We start from the raw sequence: 19,251 nt of genomic DNA on the forward strand, positions 1-19,251 counted from the left end.
AATCTGGGTTCTCGAAGGCAAGCAGGGGTGGAGGTGGCAGTTCTGTGATGTCACTCTGACCTCAGCCACCCCTACTCCACGTCGCTGAGGCTCCAAGGTCAGATGGAACTGAGGTGAATCAACTGCAGGCACTCCTCACTCCCAGACTGGCTAGTCCAGAAGTGGGGGGGGGGGGGGAGGGGCAGGGGTTCAGGCTCAGAGTCCCCTGAGCTGCAGTCCTGGCCATTGTGCAGGAAATGTCAGAGCTCGGCTCAGGCTCTCTAGGAAGGGTCAAAGGAGTCCCCTTTCTGCAGTGAGGATTTAGTCTGTCTGTCTTTCTGTCTGTCCACCATTTCATAAGGCTAGTCAAGAGCAGTACTGGATCCAAAAAGGAATAAATCAGGGTTGTTCACAGGCATGGCCACCAAGGACCCAGGACAAGGATTTGAAAGCCTTCAGACAGGGCACACAGGGCAGGAGACACATCAGAGGCCAGAGCTGGCATTCCCAGCTCTATAACTGACTGAAGGCTTCCTAGCTCCGGATGCCTGAGAGGTAGGCTGGGTTAGAACCAGAGAGGGGTAGGAACAATGGGGGTAGTGGGTACAAACGGATAACACTTGCCAGCTCAAGAGAGACAGAGAGAGGTACGCAGTGACTGAGCACTATGTGAACAAGGAGTTGTGCGGTCTTTCCACATCCCCAGGGCTACCGTCCTTCCTGGAGCACACAGTCTTCCGGAGCCAAAGCGCCTACGTGGCCAGGGTATGCCCCGGGCCTTCACGTGGAACATTCTAGTCAGCCACTAGCTCCTCTCAGAAACTGCAACCTCACTCATCGAGTTTGGGTAACTGTGGAACCCCACCTCCAGGTCACAGTCAAATGGGTGACACAGGGGACACCTATGTCTGGATGCCTGGTGTTCGGTAAGTGTACCAAATACAGATGTAGTTAGTAACACTCAAGCGGCATCCCCCAGCGACCAGCCCAGCTATGAGCCTGTGTTCCCAGCACCTAAAACTTCCGGGCATGCTGCAGCTGAGTCTGTATGAACAAATGGCCGTTGAATGAATCATGGCTCGGCCATGCTGGGGGTAGGGTGTCAATGCCAGGAGACTAGCCTATGGAATGCCGTACCCACATAGGAAGTTTTACAATGGGGCAGAGGTCACAAGGGCCACAGGGTAAAGGTTCTCTCAGCGACAACTCCGCTGAGTCCTCCAGAGAGGGCAGCAGGGGAGTGGCCGGCCAAAAGAGGAAGCCTCAAAACACAGGAGAGCAGAGGCAGTATCCCCAGCCTGGCTTCCTGCCTGGGGTTGCAATTATGGGTCCCTGTCAGGGCCAGCAGGAGCCCTGGGGGAGGGGGAGTGAAGGTAGATAGGCCCAGATGGGGGGGACCCCTGGGGTTAGAACCACAGTCCTTGTGCCAAGACAAACATCTGGGAGCTCCCGCATAAGGTGCTGCCTTGGGAAGGTGCATGCTAATTTAGGGAGGTGGGACAGCTAGGCTCACCCTTTCCGTAGGAAGCGACACACGACACACCCCCAGGCCAGCATGGTCCTTCTAGAGAGCAAGGGTGACGGCAAGGCTCACAAGGACCCACTGGCCTTTTGCTAGGCCCCGCCCCTTCAGCTTCTCCCATCTTTTACAGTGTCACCCTTGGGACCAAGTCCTAGCACTTGAGTCTTCGGGGGACAAAACCGCATCCGAACTTCTGGGGGGGCCCATGGTGTAAAATGGGGCTGGCAGAAGGAGATACACCTGCCTCAGAAGGCAGAGGTGCCTGTGTGAGCACAACACATTCAGGAGAGGGACAGGGAAGAAGGGAGGGAGGGAGGGACGGAGGGACGGAGGGAGGGAGGGAGGGAGGGAGGGAGGGAGGGAGGGAGAATGGGACCCAAATGGTGAACAGAAGTTAGTGATTGTCAGGGAGCCCAGAAAGGGCAGGCCCTCAGAGCCCACGCCAGGGACAATACACTCCTAAGAAGATTGCTCTGGCCATTCAGATGGTCAGGGATCCAGAACTAAGAATTAGAATAATAAAGCTGGGTGCCAGGTGTGATGGTGCACGCCTTTAATCCCAGCACTCAGGAGGCAGAGGCAGGTGGATCACTGAGTTTGAGGCCAGCCTGGTCTACAAAGCGAGTCCAGGACAGTCAAGACTATACGTAGAAACACTGTCTCAGAAAACAAAACAAAACAAAATACAATAATAAAAGGGGCAGGCTCATTCAACAGTAGACGGGATGGATGCAAAGGGGCAGCCCCAGGTGCCCAGGAGTTAGGGGATGGGATTGAGGGTAGGTCACTCTTTGCCAGATCACCGAGGAGGAAGCAGAGCCCTAAGGGTCGGGGTGGGGAGTAGGGGAGTGCTTATCAATAGGCCTGAGACCTAGCAAGCCTCTGGGCTCTTGACTCCAACCCAGCATGCCTCGGGACACATGGAGTGGCTCTTTCTCTTTCATTCATACTGGCCTGCCCTGTGAACTGCGGTGGGGGTGTATTCGGTCACCTCAGACAGCTATCACTCTGTGTGCTTAGAACATTCAAAGTCCTGTACTGTGACTCGGCACTGTGTGCAGATGCATACATGGCACCCCCAAATCGCCCAGAAAGCCCGTGAGCTGGCCACAGCCTACTTGGGACCCCCTGAGGCAGGCCTCCAGGCTTCCAGTGCGTCCAGGCCTGAGGAACAAGCCCCGTGGGAGGAAATGGCTCCTGGCACTCTCTTCTGAAAATGTGTCCCCTTGGTCATCTTTATTCACCCTCAGCTTTGGTGAAAAAACGTGAGATGAAAATGTTTTGTTTCCTCTCAGTTCCACCCTAAGAGAACTGGTGCAGGCCCGCACTCGGAACAGGAGCACACAGGGGGGGGGGGGGGGCCCTGGGGGCTGTGGCCACGCCAAGTCTATCTGTGGCCCTCGTGGCCTGAGGCTATCAGCGTGTGCCCTTGCTCCATAAAGGGTGTGTCCTCCCACAACAGCAGCAAAAGGCTGTGTGGAGGGACTGTTGGCTCTCACCCAGGGTCATCCATCCATGGATCCTTGGCAGCATCTAGTGACAACTTGGGATGCTGTGTCTCAGACGGAAGGTGCCAACCTCCTCCCACAGTCAGGACAGCCCAGCAAGGCTCGTCTGCTCCAAACTGCTTCCAATTGTCCCACAGCTGAGAGCAAGAAACCAGGGGGGGGGGGGGAGGAGAGGCTACACAGCCTCACTTAGGTCCCACTCTGCGGCCCCACGGGAAGAAGTGGGTGGGTGGCTTCCAACAACCAGTGTCCTCTTCCCACATGCATGTCTGAGGAAGCCTCATCAGAAGGTGCCACAGCTGAAAACATAGGGCCCCTGAGCAATGAGAAGTGGGCTCCACGCGGGAGGGAGGAGCATGCCCAGGCTCACTCTGTCCAGCCCGTAATGACGCGGGCAGGTCACTCTGGTCCATCACCATCCCAGCCAAAGAGAGAAGCCTTGCAGACCTGGTGTGGCTTGGCCCCCACCCCCCCACAGGAGAGCGGAAGTGTCACCTTGCACTGAGGCTTCACTTTGTCTTTCCTCAGTGTCTGCTTGCCCTCCAGGGGGACCTCTGCTAGACTCCAGCTGAGGCAGGACCCAGACCAAGGCTTCATAAGGGCAAAGGGCTTGGCCACAGCAAGCGTTTTTTGTTTTATTTCTATGGCAATGAACCCAGTTTTTCCACTTATGGTGGTGGTGACATGAAAGCTTTTTTTTGGGGGGGGGGTTTCAAGACAGAGTTTCTCTATATAACCCTGGCTGTCCTGGAACTTTCTCTATAGACCAGGCTGGCCTTGAACTCAAGAGATCCACTTGCCTCTGCCTCCCCAGTGCTGGGATTAAAGAGATATCCCATCATGCTTCTTTTTAAATAAGTGTATTTATTTCTTTTTTCTTTTCTCTTCCTTTATTTCTTTTGTTGTTTGTTTGTTTGTTTGTTTTTTAGAGACAGGGTTTCTCTGTGTAGCCTTGGCTGTCCTAGACTAGCTTTGTAGACCAAGCTGGCCTGGAACTCACAGCAATCCCCCTACCTCTGCTGGGATTAAAAGTGTGCCCCACCACGCCCAGCTAAATACGTATATTTATTTAATGTCTAAAATGTGAGATATCAGGCAGGAGTGGTGGCGCACATCTTTAATCCCAGCACTTGGGAGGCAGAGGCAGGCAGATCTGTGAGTTCGAGGCCAGCCTGTAACTCTGTCTCCAAAAACCAAAAACCAAAACCAACAACAAAAAAACCCCACTAAAATGTGAGATATCTTTTTTTCTAAAGTTCCAAGTACTCACACTGGGAAGATGGCTAATTGCAAGCATGAGGTCATCTTTGCGCTAATAAAAAGCTGGGGACAGTGCCTGTAACTCCAGTGCAGGAGGGTGGATGCCTGAAGCTCAGAGGAACCAATGAGATCCAGGTTTGGTGGGGGTGAAAAATGTCACCTCAAGATTAAGGTTGAAAGTGACTGAGGAAGATAAATAAAATCGACCTCTGGCCTACACTACACACACACACACACACACACACACACACACACACACACACACACACACCACACACACACACACACACACACACACACACACACACACACACATCCTCACTGCTCTCCTGCCACAGGGCTACCTGGCTCACTGCTGAGTTTGCAGCCCCTAGAACAGGCGCTGGGACAATCTAGCCCCATCTCCTTTCACTGGCTGCTAGACTCCAGCTGAGGCAGCTTCTGTCTGGTCCTCCACAGCTCCTGCCTCAGGGCCTTTGAACTTCCTATTGCTGCTACTTGAGTTTTGCCACTAAATCTGCAGAGGTCTGCCTCCACCTAGCCTTCCGGTATCAGTTTAAATGTCTGCGCCCCTCCCGCCCCTCCCGCCCCTCCTGAGCCCATCCCCAGAGACCTCAATCAGCAGCACTTCCCCACTGGATTTGCTCTCCCTCACTGACCATTGCTCAAGTCCTCCCACACAGTCTGTGTTTAGAGTGTGTTTCCACACACAGACTGGGGACCTGCCAGCCTGTGTTAGTGACACTGCGTGGCTCCTGATGCTGACCTGTGGAGGGAACATTTACACAACAGAATGGGGATTAGCTAGGAGCCACACTGTTCCCTCCTCAGGGGCTCTGTGTGGTGCGCATCCCAGAGCACAGCCCCCCACCCCCCAGGTGCCTGGTCCTGCAGAGACTGCCATCTGATTTAGGGGTGGGGTGGGCGGGGATGATTATGAGGTCAAGGCTACACGGGGTCAGCCCAGGGTAGATGAACTGGGAAGGCAGGGGCCTGTCAATACAGTAGCCACCCAGGGAGGAAAGTGACCATCAGCCATTGTACCCAGCGAAGTTAAATGTTCAAATCCACTCAGCACAGTGACTGGACATGTGGAAGATTTGCAAGGGCACGTGGGGATGTGACTTTTATGGGGATTTTGTAACATCTGACTAGATAGAGGGTTTCCAATGAAGGGTTATAAACTTTAATTTTTAAAAATGTGCTGTAAGGCGGTGGCGGCCCGGTGGGTTATCCTGTGTGGGGCAAAATGGAGCTCGAGGCCGTGAGTAGGTGCACCAGGCCGGTGAAGCCAGCTGTCTTCCCAGCCCTGCCTGTGGCGCTTCTGGCCACCCGCATGTTCCTTACTGCCTGGTTCTTTGTTTACGAGGTCACTTCCACCACATACACACTTGTTATCTACAAAGAGCTCCTCGTCTCCTTGGTGGCCTCCCTCTTCATGGGCTTTGCAGTCCTGTTCCTCCTGCTCTGGGTTGGCATCTATGTGTGAGTCCCCAAGGGTACCCACCAGGGAGCTAGCTCACCAAGTCCTTGCTTTTGTAAATTAACTTTTTACCGTTGCTACATGTGTCCCACCTACTGTTTACAATAAAGGCAGATGTATGACCAAAAAAAAAAAATGTGCTGTAAGGACAGAATTTGAAGACAGAATAAAAAGAGAGAAATGTCTTGCTAATAATATATATATATATATATACACACACAGACATATATGTATATATATATATATGTATATGTATGTATGTATGTCTTTTTGTTTGTTTGCTTGCTTGTTTGAGACAGGGTTTCTCTGTGTAGCCCTGACTGTCCTGGAATTCACTCTGTAGACCAGGCTGGCCTCGAACTCAGAGAGAACCACCTGCCTCTGCCTCCAGAGTGCTGGGATCAAAGATGTGCACCACCGCGCCCAGCAATAACTTCAATATTGGTCATATGTCAAAATGACCTCTTATACTAGGCCAAACACGCCCCTGTCCCACCTCCAGCACCCACAACAGCTATCAGAATGGGCGAAGGCACAGGGAACAGAGTAGCCACAGCTCTCAGAGGTCTGTGGCCCTCCGCTCCAAGGCAGGTGGAGCTGGGGGATTTCCCCACCACTTGTACCATCTAATATTTGAAAGCAGAAGTGGAGATGAGGGTCCTCTAGAGGGATTTTGCTGGGGTTGTAAATTCTGGAAGAAACTGCTCCCTTTGTAGAATGGCAGGAAGAGGCCTCAGTCCTGGAAGAGAGGTCCTTCCAGCCTGTGCGGGATGCAGGAGCTTGGCTAAAGGCCAGCTCCTCAACGCCCATCCTCGAGCAGCCCTGACTGGTTCTGTTACACACCTACATGGGAGAGCTGGCTCCTGAGACCTCACAGGAAGCCTGGGCCGCAAGCCACCCCACAGAAGTGACACCACAGCCGGTGTGGCCTCCAACCTTCAATCTCAGAACCACACATGCAGGTCCCTGCACTTCTCCCACCTTGCCTTGCTCCAACTCCTATGCATCCTGCAAGACACAGTTCAACTGCCCCTTCCCCTGAAGCTGGTCCATGCTCCACATCACACGCACAGTGGCTGGTCCTACTCTGAGCTGCTCCTGGGGCAACCCAGTGCCTTACCTCTTGCCCCCAAAACTTGACCTTGTTCTACAACTCACAATGTACTTCCCCTGAGCAAAACTGCAACTGGGCTGCCAAGGTCTAAAATAGATGTTTTCAAACTTAAACCACCATGACTCACCCCGAAGGCTCTCAAACTACAGGCTGCTGGCAGCACCCCAGCTATGGTCGGGGAGCGCCAGGTGGGGCCCCATCACACATGACCGTGGGTCCCAGGAAGTGCTGAGGCTGCCGACCTCTAGAGATCAGGTACACAATCTTCACCTTGGCATCCAGGCCTTGCACAAGATGGCCTCCAATCATTGTAGCAGTTGCACCTTTCCCCAGGGGCTGCCCCTGTCCAAAAGCAGCAATGTGCCGGGCATGGTGGTGCACGCCTTTAATCCCAGCACTCAGGGAAGCAGAGGCAGGTGGATCTTTGTGAGTTCGGGGCCAGCCTGGCCTACAAAGTGAATCCAGGGCTACCAAGGCTACACAGAGAGACATTGTCTCAAAAAACAAAATAAAACAAAAACAAAAACAAAAACAAAAAACCACAAAAAAACCAAAAGCAGCAATGCCCCTAGGCACTGAACTTCTCAAAAGAAGTCCTCACCTACACTGAACATTCTATAAAGCTGACTGACTGACTGACTGACTGACTGACTGACTGGAACACTGGTGAATGGGGGAGGGGGTTGAATGTCACAGCTCCAGAGTCAAATTCTCTTAGGTTATCTTGGCGCTCTTAAAAAGTCATTTATTGCCATCCCTCCCCCACCCGTGTGAGTGTGTGTGTGTGTGTGTGTGTGTGTGTGTGTGTGTGTCTGTTGTGTGAGATCTAATATCCTGTGACTACTGCACAAATCCTTTTGGAATGTATAAACAAGTCCCCAGCTTTCATGAACCCAAAGCTAAGAATGTTGTCAGACAGCATCTGAGGCCTGTAGGAGAGATTTCCTCAGTTTGCTGAAATTGCCGGCCTGCTGTTCCCACCAACCTGTAGATGATGGATAGGGGAGGGATGGGTAAGGGAGGGAGGGAGGGATGGAGTGATGGCGGGAGGGGAGGGCTGGGGAGGGGAGGGGTGCATAGAGTGGTGGCAGGGATGGGTACACATGGGAGAGATAGATGTAGCAATAGTGGGAAGAACAGAAACAATGACTGTGGGGGAGGGGCAGATGCAGTGATGGTGTGGGGGAGGGGCAGGTGCAGTGATGGTGTGACAGGGGCAAGTGCAGTGATGGTGCGGGAGGGGCAGGTGCAGTGATGGTGCAGGAGGGGCAAGTGCAATGATGGTGGGGGAGGGACAGGTGCAGTGATGGTGTGGGGGGGAGGGGCAGATGCAGTGATGGTGGTGGAGGGACAGATGCAGTGATAATGTGTGGGGGAGGGGCAGATGCAGTGATGGTGGGGGAGGGACAGATGCAGTGATGGTGTGAGAGGGTCAGATGCAGTGATGGTGTGAGAGGGACAGATGCAGTGATGGTGTGAGAGGGGCAGGTGCAGTGATGGTGTGGGGGAGGGGCAGGCGCAGTGATGGTGGGGGAGGGGCAGGTGCAGTGATGGTGTAGGGGAGGGGCACATGTGGGAGGGACAGATGTAGTGATGGTGGATAGGTGGGTAGGAAGATGATGGACAGATGAATGAGCCAGTGGACATTCAGAGCACATCAGAAGCTGCTCTGTCATGCCAGTCTGGAAACAAACACTGAAAAATGTAAAAAAATTCTCACAAAGAAACTCCCAAACAAGAACCAAACCACTAAGAGGCCTTCGCAGAGCTGCATGGTGGCAGCCCACTGCACTGGAGGCTGCGGTCTCTCTGGATACAGAGCAAGCCACGGCTCTCCTTACACACTCTAACTTATTTTAAATCTCTATGTATGAAAATATCTAGGAAATACATTTTGAATATCACCAGTGGGTCCTCTGGCCAAAAAAAAAAAAAGAAAAGAAGAAAAAGAAAAAGAAAAGAAAGAAAGAAAGAAAGAAAGAAAGAAAGAAAGACTCAAGTAGTTTTCATTTTTTGCTTTCCCCATTTTTCCATTTTTCTTCAATAACTATCCCAGTGACATCAGTCTTGTTTCTTCTTTCTCTAACTGCTTAAAAACAAGCATTCCGATGATGATGACAATGTGTGTGTGTGTGTGTGTGTGTGTGTGTGTGCAAGCTGAGCACAAGTGCGACAACGCACGTATGGGCAGAGGACAGTTTGAGAGTGACTCTCTCCTATCCATCCGCAAGTTCTGGACTCGGGTCATCAGGTGTGCACAGCAAGCACCAGCCTGCCCTGGAAAGCCAGTTTCAAAGCTGCTCCAGAGTGTTAAGAGACTCCTGTGGCTCAGCTGCCGCATCTTCTGTTGAATGTGTGAAGAGCCATGATGCCCTGAAACACAACCACAAAAAGTGGCTCCAGTAGCTGGGTGCAGTAGTGGCACATGCCTTTAATCCCAGCACTTGGGAGGCAAAGGCAGGCGGATGGCTGTGAGTTCGAGGCCAGCCTGGTCTACTGAGCTAGTTCCAGGACACCTAGCACTACACAGAGAAACTCTGCCTCAAAAAAAGAAAAAAAGGAAAAAAAGTGGCTCCATGACCCGAGACAGAGAAAGCATGGAGTCTGGCTTCATCTGCCTTGACCCTTGGGCTCTGAGCAAGAGGTCTGGCTCTCCACAGCTCTGTTTCTTCCTCTGGAAAAGGGAGGCCACCTGGTGACTCTCCCTTATCCTGCCCCACCTCCAGGGTCCCAGGTGACAAGGGACAGAACAGGGCTTTAAAATCTGAAGTTGACTGTGTGGGCTTTATTTTGCTACTGCTGCCCAAGGGGCTGCTCCAAGAAAGACTCAAAACAGCAAAAAGAAAGATACAAATGACTAGATGGTGAGGGTAGGGGAACAGGGGTGATAGGGGATGTGACATGGGACAGAGCCACAAGTGAAAGGGCACAGAGCCCTGGGTAGGGGGGAGTTATGCCATGGCCTGTATGTGTGTACCCCAAGATGTTAAGCACTGGAAGCTTGGCCCCCACTATAATGATGTTACCAAGAGATAGAACCTTTAAGAGTAGAGACTGGTCATGAAGTCACCAGAGCCATGCTTACAGAAGGGACCGATGAGTAATGACATCCTTGCTAGGACCTGAGGCACTCACCGGCTCGTAGAAAATCACCACCATGTGATTTTCTGCAACAAAACCCTCTGAGATTCCAACTGACCTGAACCCATCCAGAGAGCCCGGCCAAGCCTGATGCCACGGCCCTAAACCTCCAGATCTGTGCCAACTAAATGTCTTGTGTCACGAAGTCCCTCCTCAGACATCTCATAGCAATGGGTGCTACAAGGGCCAATCCCCTGTCCCATGGCCACTGACTTCCTCCTGCTGGCTTCCATTCCCGCCTATGAGGTGAAAGGTCACAGCCTTGTAAACTTTCCCTTTTCCTAAACAGCAGGATCTCTGTCTCCAATGAACCAGGTTTCCTCATTTCGCACCAGGAAGTCAGGCGCTCCCTCATTAAAAGCCAAGACTCTACTTCCTCCCACTGGGCACGAAAACTGACAAACTATCACTGGCCAGTAGCAAGCACCGAGGTGTCCTGAGATTTAACTAGACATGGGAAACTCTCCAAACACACCAAACCACCGCAGCAGTGGGTACCACGCCTAAAGCATCCTTCTAGTGAATGTACACCTCTATCTAGGCCACCCCTCCTGCCTGCGGGGGCAGGACAGGCTCACACAGCCCCCGTGATGGCGGAAATGCCTGGCACCTCAGGGCCCTCAGCCATGTCTCCAAATGTCTGCAAGATTCTGACACTGCCAGATGCACTCAAAATTTACTTGAGATTTGTTTTTGGTTTTCTTGTTTGTTTGTTTTTTGGATTTTTAGAGACAGCGTTTCTCTGTGTAGCCTTGGTTATCCTGGACTTGCTTTGTAGACCAGGCTGGCCTCGAACTCACAGTAATCCACCGGCCTCTGCCTCCCGAGTGCTAGGATTAAAGGTGTATGCCACCATGCCCGGTTACTTGAGATATTTATTTATTTATTTATTTTAGTTAGTTTTGTTTTATTTTTCAAGACAGGGTTTCTCTGTGTAGCCTTGGCTGTCCTGGACTCACTTTGTAGACCAGGCTAGGCGAGAACTCACAGAGATCCACTTGCCTCTGCCTTCAAGGTGTGCACCATTACATCTGGCTGAGATATTTCTTGCACACATGTCACTTTGAGGGGGGTGTGTGTGCGCGCGCGCGCACACGCGTGCGTTAGTGGGTTGAGGATGCAGCTCAGTGGTAGAGCACTTGCCTAGCATTATACACAAGGCCTGAATTCAGTCATCACCACTGGAAACATCACACACACACACACACACACATACACACACACACACACACACACACGAGACAGAGAGAGACTCGGCAGAAAACAAGTTTAGCAAGATGCACATTCTAGGGCATCTTGCTTTTGCCAACTGAGAGGTATAAACACAGCGCAGGTGGATGGCAGGGGCATCTCTGCGGGGCAGCCTCATCCTATAAAGCCCATGAAGTCCCTTGACGCTTGGCAGGAGCCGAGGACATAGAAGTAGGAGATCTGTGAGTCTCGCAAATGACACCAAGATCCGCACTCAGGCGCCCTGCCCGGCCCAGGCCAGGCTTCTGGGCGCTCATCCAAAATTTAATCAGTCTTGGAGTGTTCCATGTCCAAGTCACCTCAAGGTGAAAGAATTCCTTATGGGGTTCCGTGTTCAGGCTCGAGAGGATGTCAGTCCTACCACACCCAAAGGCCTCGCCAGGGGAGCCTCCCCAAGTCCCCCTGCTGAGACAGTATGAAATCGGAAACTTTCTGTGCATCAACACCTTCTGGACTCCTTCGGATTTCTCAGTGAGGGAAGCTCATCCCTCCGCTCACAGATGGTTACGGACAGGCCCAGCTTTCTTTGCTCATATACTGAACACTTTTCTGTGGCCTCCGTCTGAGTGTGAGAAGTGTGACGAGTGTGGGACTCGGAGGCCAAGGGCTCAGAGCAGTCGACTTCACCTCCTTGCTGCGACCTGACCCACACAGCAGATACTAATAAGCAAGCTTGGCGGGCCTGGGGAGGCCTGGGGGGGGGGGGGCCCAGGCTGCTACGATCTTACCCATAGCTTCCCGTCATAGTAATAGGCCCCCAGGAGCTTCACGATGTATGGGTGGTCGCAGGTGGCCAGGATCTCAATCTCCACGATGTAATCTTCCAGCTCCTCCTCGCTCTTGGTCTCGATGACTTTGGCTGCTGCCAGGGCACCGGTCTCCTTGTTTTTGGCCTGCAAAGTGGAGAAACGGAAGGTTACAAGGCAGGCTGAGCAGAGGGCGGCTCCCCGGGCCCCACACATGTGTAAAGACAGAGGAAGATGGCCAAGGGGGCAGTGACACTGGCACAGACACTTCCCAGTAATGGCCTGGTCTATGTGGTGACTTCAGGCCGGCCAGGACTATATAGTGAGACAGTGTCTCAAAAAGAAGATAAAATAACAAAACAAAACCTTGGCACAGGAACAGCTGTGAGGACTCCGTGGCTTGAGGACTTAAGGACTGTAGGCCTTGGAGAAGCTAATGTGATAAACGGGATGTTAACTCTATTTTGCCAAAATTCCAAAAAGAGAGAGGGATGACATGTGAGTAATGAAGGCGGTGGCACCACTCCACCTCACAAGGTGCCCTAGAAACAGGTCACAAGATCCACCACTCCCTCGGTACCTCCCCCAAGCTGCTAAAGATGCTGTTACAGGCTTCAGCCTCTCTGACCTGGGGCTCATGAGAAGCGAGGTCACGGTGCTGACAGAGGACACACCTTGTGGTGACATGGCCCTAGAAGCCAGCAGCTGCTTGTCACCAAGCGCAGGGGCAGTGGATGCTCCAGGGCTGAGCACTCGTACCCCACCTATGCCTCCCTGAGGGTGCCAAGCCTCATACCCACTCTGACCATCTTCAGCCCCTGGATGACAGCACACATTCACTCACAACCAGAGCCCAGATTGTGGAGACGGGCCTGGATTTGCACCTGGGCCATCCACCTCCACAGACTCTCTACAGTGTCTAGACCAGTCACCTCCAAACTCCCTAACGCTGCGACACTTTAATACAGTCCCTCATGGTGTGGTGACCCCTCCAACCATAAAACTGTTCCGCTGCTACTTCGTAACTGTAATTTTGCTAGTGGTATAAACAGCGGTGTAAATAGCTATGTTTCCCAACAGCCTTGGGCGAACGCCTGTGAGAGGGTTGGCTGACCACTAAAGGGGTCTTGAGAACCCCCGTTCTAGACTACACAAGTTCATACAGTCTCCAAGCACAGAGATGCTCTAGAACCCGATGGCTTTTGCTATGCCTCGGGCCAAGGCCCACATAGGGTGACCACACACTCAGACAGCTCCGCTCTCCCTGGCCTCACGATTCAAGGTCTGGATGGAAGGGTGGCACCTATCCTCCTGAGAGGGGACGAGGTGGCAGCTTATGATGGGTGTGGCCCAGGAAAGCACCACCCAGAGATGGGGCCTTTGAGAAGGAAGTGGTGCGGGGCATGCAAACAGCCTGTTCCTGTCTATTGTCAGCTCAGGTCTCCCTGTCTAAGCTGCTAAGAGCCCCGGGTCCCCTGCAGCAATTACAACAGCTCCACGTTTATGGGGGACAGTTTGCTCATCCTTGGCTTGCGCTTCTTCTTAGGTGTGTTAACTCAATTCCCATCTCAACCAGCTTCCAGGGCGGGGCAGTTATCAGTCCACGTGCAGAGGAGGGGACTCTGGGAAAGGCCCAAGAGCAAAAAAGCAGGGAGCAACTGGACCTCCAGAAGCTTGCTTCCAAGCCTGCTGCACACTCCTGATGACCAGACTTCTTCCACCGAAGTCCTTTTCAGACTAGAGATCATGAGACCTCCAGCACTCAGATGAGGAGCCCAGAATCAGAAGTGTGTGTGTGTGTGTGTGTGTGTGTGTGTGTGTGTGTGTGTTGGTACGGGTCCTTTTCAACTCAATTTTGAATGTTTGTTCAGAACACCTTAAAAATTCTTTAAAAGCCGGGCACCGTGGCACACGCCTGTAATCCCAGCACTCAGGGAGGCAGAGGCAGGAGGATTTTGAGTTGGGAGACTAGCCTGACTCACTGAGTTCTAGAACAGCCAGGGCTACACAGAGAAACCCTGTCTGGAATACCCCTCCCCGCCAAAGGAATCCATGATGAGACACACAGCTAGTCAGTCAGTCAGTCTGTCAGTCTGTCTGTCTGTCTGTCTGTCTGTCTGTCTGTCTGTCTGTCTGTCTCTCTCTCTCTCTCTCTCTCTCTCTCTCTTACCACCTTTCAGCGCTGAGGGTCTGGTGAAGAAGGTTGTATGTCACCTTTTCCTGAGTTCCCTGGAAAAAAGATGTTTTCCTGTAAATGTGGAGGAACGAAGACAGTTTTCCGGGAGCGCACAGACTCTGCTTTGCCCTACACTGGAAAAGCATCACTGACCGAAGGGTTGGGTCTCCAGCAAGAAGCCAGTGTCAACACCGAGACAGCTCACTTGGTGCCCACTGCCTTACTCAGATTTCAGAAGCCAGAACCCATTAGGGAGGGGCCATGCAGTGACCGTGCCAAAATCAAATTCCTTAAGAGCCTGGCTGAGGCAACAACCTGTTCCCAAAAGGCAACAGAGGATGTCGCAACAGAGGATGGAAAAACAAACAAACAAACAAACTAGCCAGCGCACCAGTGCCACCCAGACCTGGAAGGCAAATGCCGCTCTCAGTCAACAGAGGAGGCTGGGATTCAGACAGGCATGTGAAGGCCAGGTCTGTCACAAGCCTGAGTGCTCTGAGCACCACCAAATCACTTCCAACATTCAGTAGCCATGAGCTAAAGACGAATGAAAGGCACAGACAGTACCAACCACTCACAGCAAGGGGCCTTGACAGGCGCAGGCAAGGAGCATCACACAGACAGGGACGCGGACACTGGCCACCTGCCTACGTAGTTCCCAGACAGCAGGATGGAGGACAGCACCGTGATCTTGGCTTGGGTCTTGGGTTCAAAGAGAAGGCTGTGCATTCTAGGGGCTACTTGTTTCTGTCTGTCTGTCTGTCTGTCTGTCTGTCTGTCTGTCTGTCTGTCTTACCTATAAGAAACTGAATGGTCAAGTAGGGTGGCTGTAGTACCAACTGCTTGGGCGGCAGAGGCAGTAGGATCACTTGAGCCCCGGAGCTCAAGCCAAGCCTAGCCAACAGAGTGAGACTCGGCTCCATCAAAAGAGAAGCCATACGCTCAGAGGGTTGAAATCACAGCTCAGGGCCATATGGCTGAAACTAACAGGACGCAGGTCTCTAGTGTTTCAAAGTCTTTGAGCCCAACTGCTTTCACAATCAGTCCTGTCTGGGGCTCTGGTTCCCTCTATACAGCTGGAGGGTGAGGCACGATGCCCAAGCTCTCTCCGTGCTATAGGGAGAGCCTGGAGAGAGAGGTGAGGGTCTGAACAAATGAGGTGCACCCAGAAGTGAGCAGGCAGGAGTCTCATAAAACACAGCATCGAGGCTTCAAAAGCCCGTGCCCACCAGTTCTAAGGTGAGGCCGGAGATGAGGGGGATCCCTGCCCTGCCGCTCGCTGGCGGTCTCTAAGCTTGGAGCATAGCCCACTGAGAGCAGACACAGTGGCCACTTGTGTTTTCTGGCCCAGACACTCTGTGGGAACAATCCTCCCGTTGTGACAGCCTGGGGCCCAGCCTAGAAGAGGTGGGGCCAACCCTCCCAGCCCAGCCTTGGGCCCTGCCCTACCCTACCCTAGGGGTACAGCAAGCCAGTTCAGGAGCTGGGCTGGTGGTGGGGGTGGGGGTTACTGAAACCTGGTAGCATGAAAGCCATCAGAGGGCAGGCCCCAGACCCTCCCCCTTCTTTGGCAGCCAGCTGACCACTTGGTCCCCTCCCTTTCCAGGAAATGGCTAACACCCCAGAATGCAGCCAGGCCTTCAGCCGCAGTTCCTGAACGCTAAGTCCCCATCCACCTTCTTCAGAGAGGGAAACTGAGTCCATGACAAAGACTGCAGAGACCCAAGCCTGAGCGCAGTGAACAAAGGAGAGTGGGGTGCAGAACACACAAGGGCCTTGGAGCCTCTGCAGCCACCTGGAGTGAGTCCTGGGGCACCCTGTTCCCATTGTTCCTGCAAAATTCTACTGTCTTTGAGAACTGCCTCGTTCTCAGTCCAAGGATCCAGAAGGACTGACTCCCACCCTGGTCAGGTGCACATCCAGGCCCAACCAGTCAGAGCCAAGCCTTGTCACAGCTACTGGTTCAGGGATGGGCATGTGAGCCAAAATGGGCAGACTGTCCCTGACTGGTCTCTTGTCTGTCTGGGATTTGTGTGTGTTTGTGTGCGCGCGCGCATTTTTTAAAGTTTACCAGAAAAGCAGCTTTGGCTAAATTGGCAGTGGAAGGGTGGGGCACTGTGGAGACGGCCCATACCTTTCCTCTCCTGTGCTGGGACCTAAGGCTCATGCATGCTGGGCAAGGCCTCTGTCACTGAAGTACATGCTTAGTTTTGCATTGTGTCTAAGGTAGCTTGTTTTGGGGGGCCACATGTATGGTGCGCGCGCCTGTGTTTCCATGTGTGCAGACACACGTGTTTCCATGCATGTGAAGTGAAGGTCTGAGATTGACATTGGGAGCCTTGCTACATCACTCAGAGCTCATGGTTTTGGCTAGTTGATCTAGCCAGTCTGGGCCAGGGGACCGCCTGGCTCCAATTCCACAGGCTGCGACTACTTTTACATAAGTAGCGTGTGGTGTGGGTCCCGACTCTGGCCCTCAAGGCTGCACAGCAAGTGCGTATACCGAGCCACGTCACGTTCCTGGCCCTGCAGCACCTGCTGTTACTGTCTGGTGGTGCTGTAGACTGAAACGGAGGTCTTTCACACACTAGGCAAGCTGTATCCTCATACGGGATAGTCCATCTTGTGTCCTCTTTAGAGTCCACTTTAGAGTGAAGACAACAGGGAAAAAGAGCCCACAGAGGGAGCGCTGAGGACTGCACAGCACTAGAGCTGGCTGCCCTCAGTGGCGCTGCCCTTAGGTTTCTGGGTTACGGGAGACAATAAACTCCCCATGGGGGACTCACGTCATTCGCTACCTAAAAGGAAATGAGTCTCTCATCTGGGGGGGATGCTCCCACAGACAGCGGGCATGTACGGAAGAGTTTTAGCACCAGCCACACGTGTAACGAGGGCCATTTCCACTCCCACCCTGACCACAGAGGGACGTTGACAAGATGACCGGGGGAGATAAGCTGAGACCCGGGCACCATCGTGGAGAGTACGACCACGGGCAAACCGAAACCACAGGGCCATCTTGCCAAAAGAACCCTCTAAAAAATTGAAACAGAATGCTATACACTCATTAAATTAGCAAACCAAGCAATAATGACAGAGGCCAGTGACTATCTACTAAAATAGAAGTCTTCCTTACAGACGAAACCAACAGCTTCAGTCTCCCAAAAGTAACCACTGGCCAGAATGCTCTGTTTTATTTTGTTTTGGAGACAGGTTTGAAATACCTCTTAAGCCTACTGTCCCTCCTCTTTTGGGGAATTTAGAGCCAAGATATAATTCAAGAAAGTCAACAAAAGAAACGTACAGGGTCACACTCGTAGCCCGTAACAACGGAAATGAGGCAGGAGTGGCCTAAATACTTGATGGTGAGATAAACTATTAAATTGCTTTAATGAGGCATGAGCAACCCCTTAACACCGTAAGTGAGCGACCCAGCAAGGAGGGAAACCAGCTAAGCCGCAAGAGTAACGAGGCAAGATAATGAAACCGCCCTTGGGAAGAGTGCATGCCTACAGACTGAGATGGGGGGTGGGGGGAACAGGTCACGGAGAACGGGCGGTTTCCACGCCATGCCAGATGGCACTTATGCACAGGAGTCCCGTGAGAGGCGGGGAGTGGAAAGGAGTCCCCAGGACAGAAGGCGAGCACATCGTCCCCAGGTCTGGCCTTCCAGGGTCTTATAGGCTGGCAGAGGCAGGCAGCCCGAGCTGTGTTGTCCAGATGGCTGCTGCTAAGCTACCTAGGGAGGTATAAATGAAGTGAAACCCGAGTTCCTCGGTGGCATTTGCCATGTGGCAAATGCTTCCTGACCAACAAGAGATGGCTGCTGCGCTGAACACAGCAGACATCCAAAGCAGCCTTGTCTCCGTGGCGGAGCGTTCCGGTAGAGACTACACTCAGGCTTTAACTCCCAGCCTCTGTAGTAGAAAACATCCTCTTGAGCTGGGCGTGGTGGCGCACGCCTTTAATACCAGCACTTGGGAGGCAGAGGCAGGAGGATGGCTGTGAGTTCAAGGCCAGCCTGGTCTACAAAGTGAGTCCAGGACAGCCAAGGCTACACAGAGAAACCCTGTCTCAAAAAACCAAAAAAAGGGGGGGGAGGGGGAGAAAGAGAGAGAGAGAGAGAGAGAGAGAGAGAGAGAGAGAGAGAGAGAGAGAGAGGGAGAATATCTTCAATGCCCCAGACTCTGGAAAAGCTTTTGTTCCCCCAGAAATAGAAAAAGGGGCTGGGGGGGGGGGTGCACAACTTTAATCCCAGCACTTAGAAGGCAGAGGCAGGCGGATCTCTGTGAGTCGGAGGTTAGCCTGGTTTATGAGCAAGTTCCAGGACACACAGAGAAACCCTGAGAGCCAGTCCCTAGACACACAGCTGTTGCTGAGGTCTCCTAGCAACCTGGCTGGGGTCAGGCATGAGGAAAGAGTTCCAGCTGACCTGTCCATGAAAGTCCGTGTGTGGGTAAAGGCTGAAGTCTGGGGCAGGCAAGGCTGAAGGTTTCTACTTTCCTGTCTGTGCATGCTGGCGGTTAGGCTGCCCATGGGTCAAACGCAGTTCAGGCCCCTAGGACCTGCGGGTCTTGGTCTGGGTCACACACAGGATGTTCAGAATGGTGATAAGTGCCGGGCGGTGGTGGCGCACGCCTTTAATCCCAGCACTCGGGAGGCAGAGGCAGCCGGATGGCTGTGAGTTCGAGGCCAGCCTGGTCTACAAAGGGAGTCCAGGACAGCCAAGGCTACACAGAGAAACCCTGTCTCAAAAACCAAAAAAAGAAAAAAACAACCAAAAAAAAAGAAAGAAAGAAAGAAAGAAAGAAGAAAAAGAAAAAGAAAGAAAGAAAGAAAAAAAGAAAAGAAAAGAAAGAAAGAGGGTTTTGGTTCAGGGAGTATGGAGGGAACCAGGTTGCAGAAGAACTGGGTATATATATGCAAGGAAAAGACACCAATACCCACAGGAAGGGGACCAGGGGCAGCAGACCTAGAGGCTAGTGTGTAGCAGGAGTTGGGATCAAAGGTTGGCAAGCCCAGCAGACAGGAAGAGGCAGGAGAAAGACCAAATGGGAGTAGCAGCCTTGTGGCC

At 52.7% G+C, this 19,251-nt stretch overlaps 2 protein-coding genes across 4 annotated transcripts in view; one reads left to right on the plus strand and one right to left on the minus strand.

The window, feature by feature from the left end:
* STK10 (serine/threonine kinase 10) overlaps positions 1 to 19,251 on the minus strand; it is a 91,030-nt gene that overhangs the window by 57,080 nt on the left and 14,699 nt on the right. For 2 of the 3 annotated variants that reach the window (XM_084763367.1, XM_084763365.1), the window contains exon 2: positions 11,987 to 12,151. Coding sequence is in view for 1 of the 3 variants with exons in the window: in XM_084763365.1 (XP_084619491.1) it covers positions 11,987 to 12,151 (165 nt within the window). In the remaining 2 variants the exon portion in view is untranslated. Of the gene's footprint in view, positions 1 to 11,986; positions 12,152 to 14,177; positions 14,253 to 19,251 lie in introns of those variants that run through there. The other variant, XM_084763366.1, reaches the window with a different exon arrangement.
* LOC311585678 (dolichyl-diphosphooligosaccharide--protein glycosyltransferase subunit TMEM258-like) lies at positions 5,252 to 7,356 on the plus strand. The gene is made up of 2 exons (XM_084761143.1): positions 5,252 to 6,016; positions 6,067 to 7,356. The coding sequence occupies exon 1, from the start codon at positions 5,519 to 5,521 to the stop codon at positions 5,756 to 5,758; it is 240 nt and encodes a 79-aa protein (XP_084617269.1). The 5' UTR covers positions 5,252 to 5,518; the 3' UTR covers positions 5,759 to 6,016; positions 6,067 to 7,356.

Source organism: Acomys minous, assembly GCF_964271855.1.
Source record: "Acomys minous genome assembly, chromosome: 16".
Classification (NCBI taxonomy): Eukaryota; Metazoa; Chordata; class Mammalia; order Rodentia; family Muridae; genus Acomys; species Acomys minous.

Excerpts from the sequence above, each read along its gene's own strand:
- LOC311585678 (XM_084761143.1), top strand. The coding sequence starts at position 5,519 with ATGGAGCTCGAGGCCGTGAGTAGGTGCACCAGGCCGGTGAAGCCAGCT.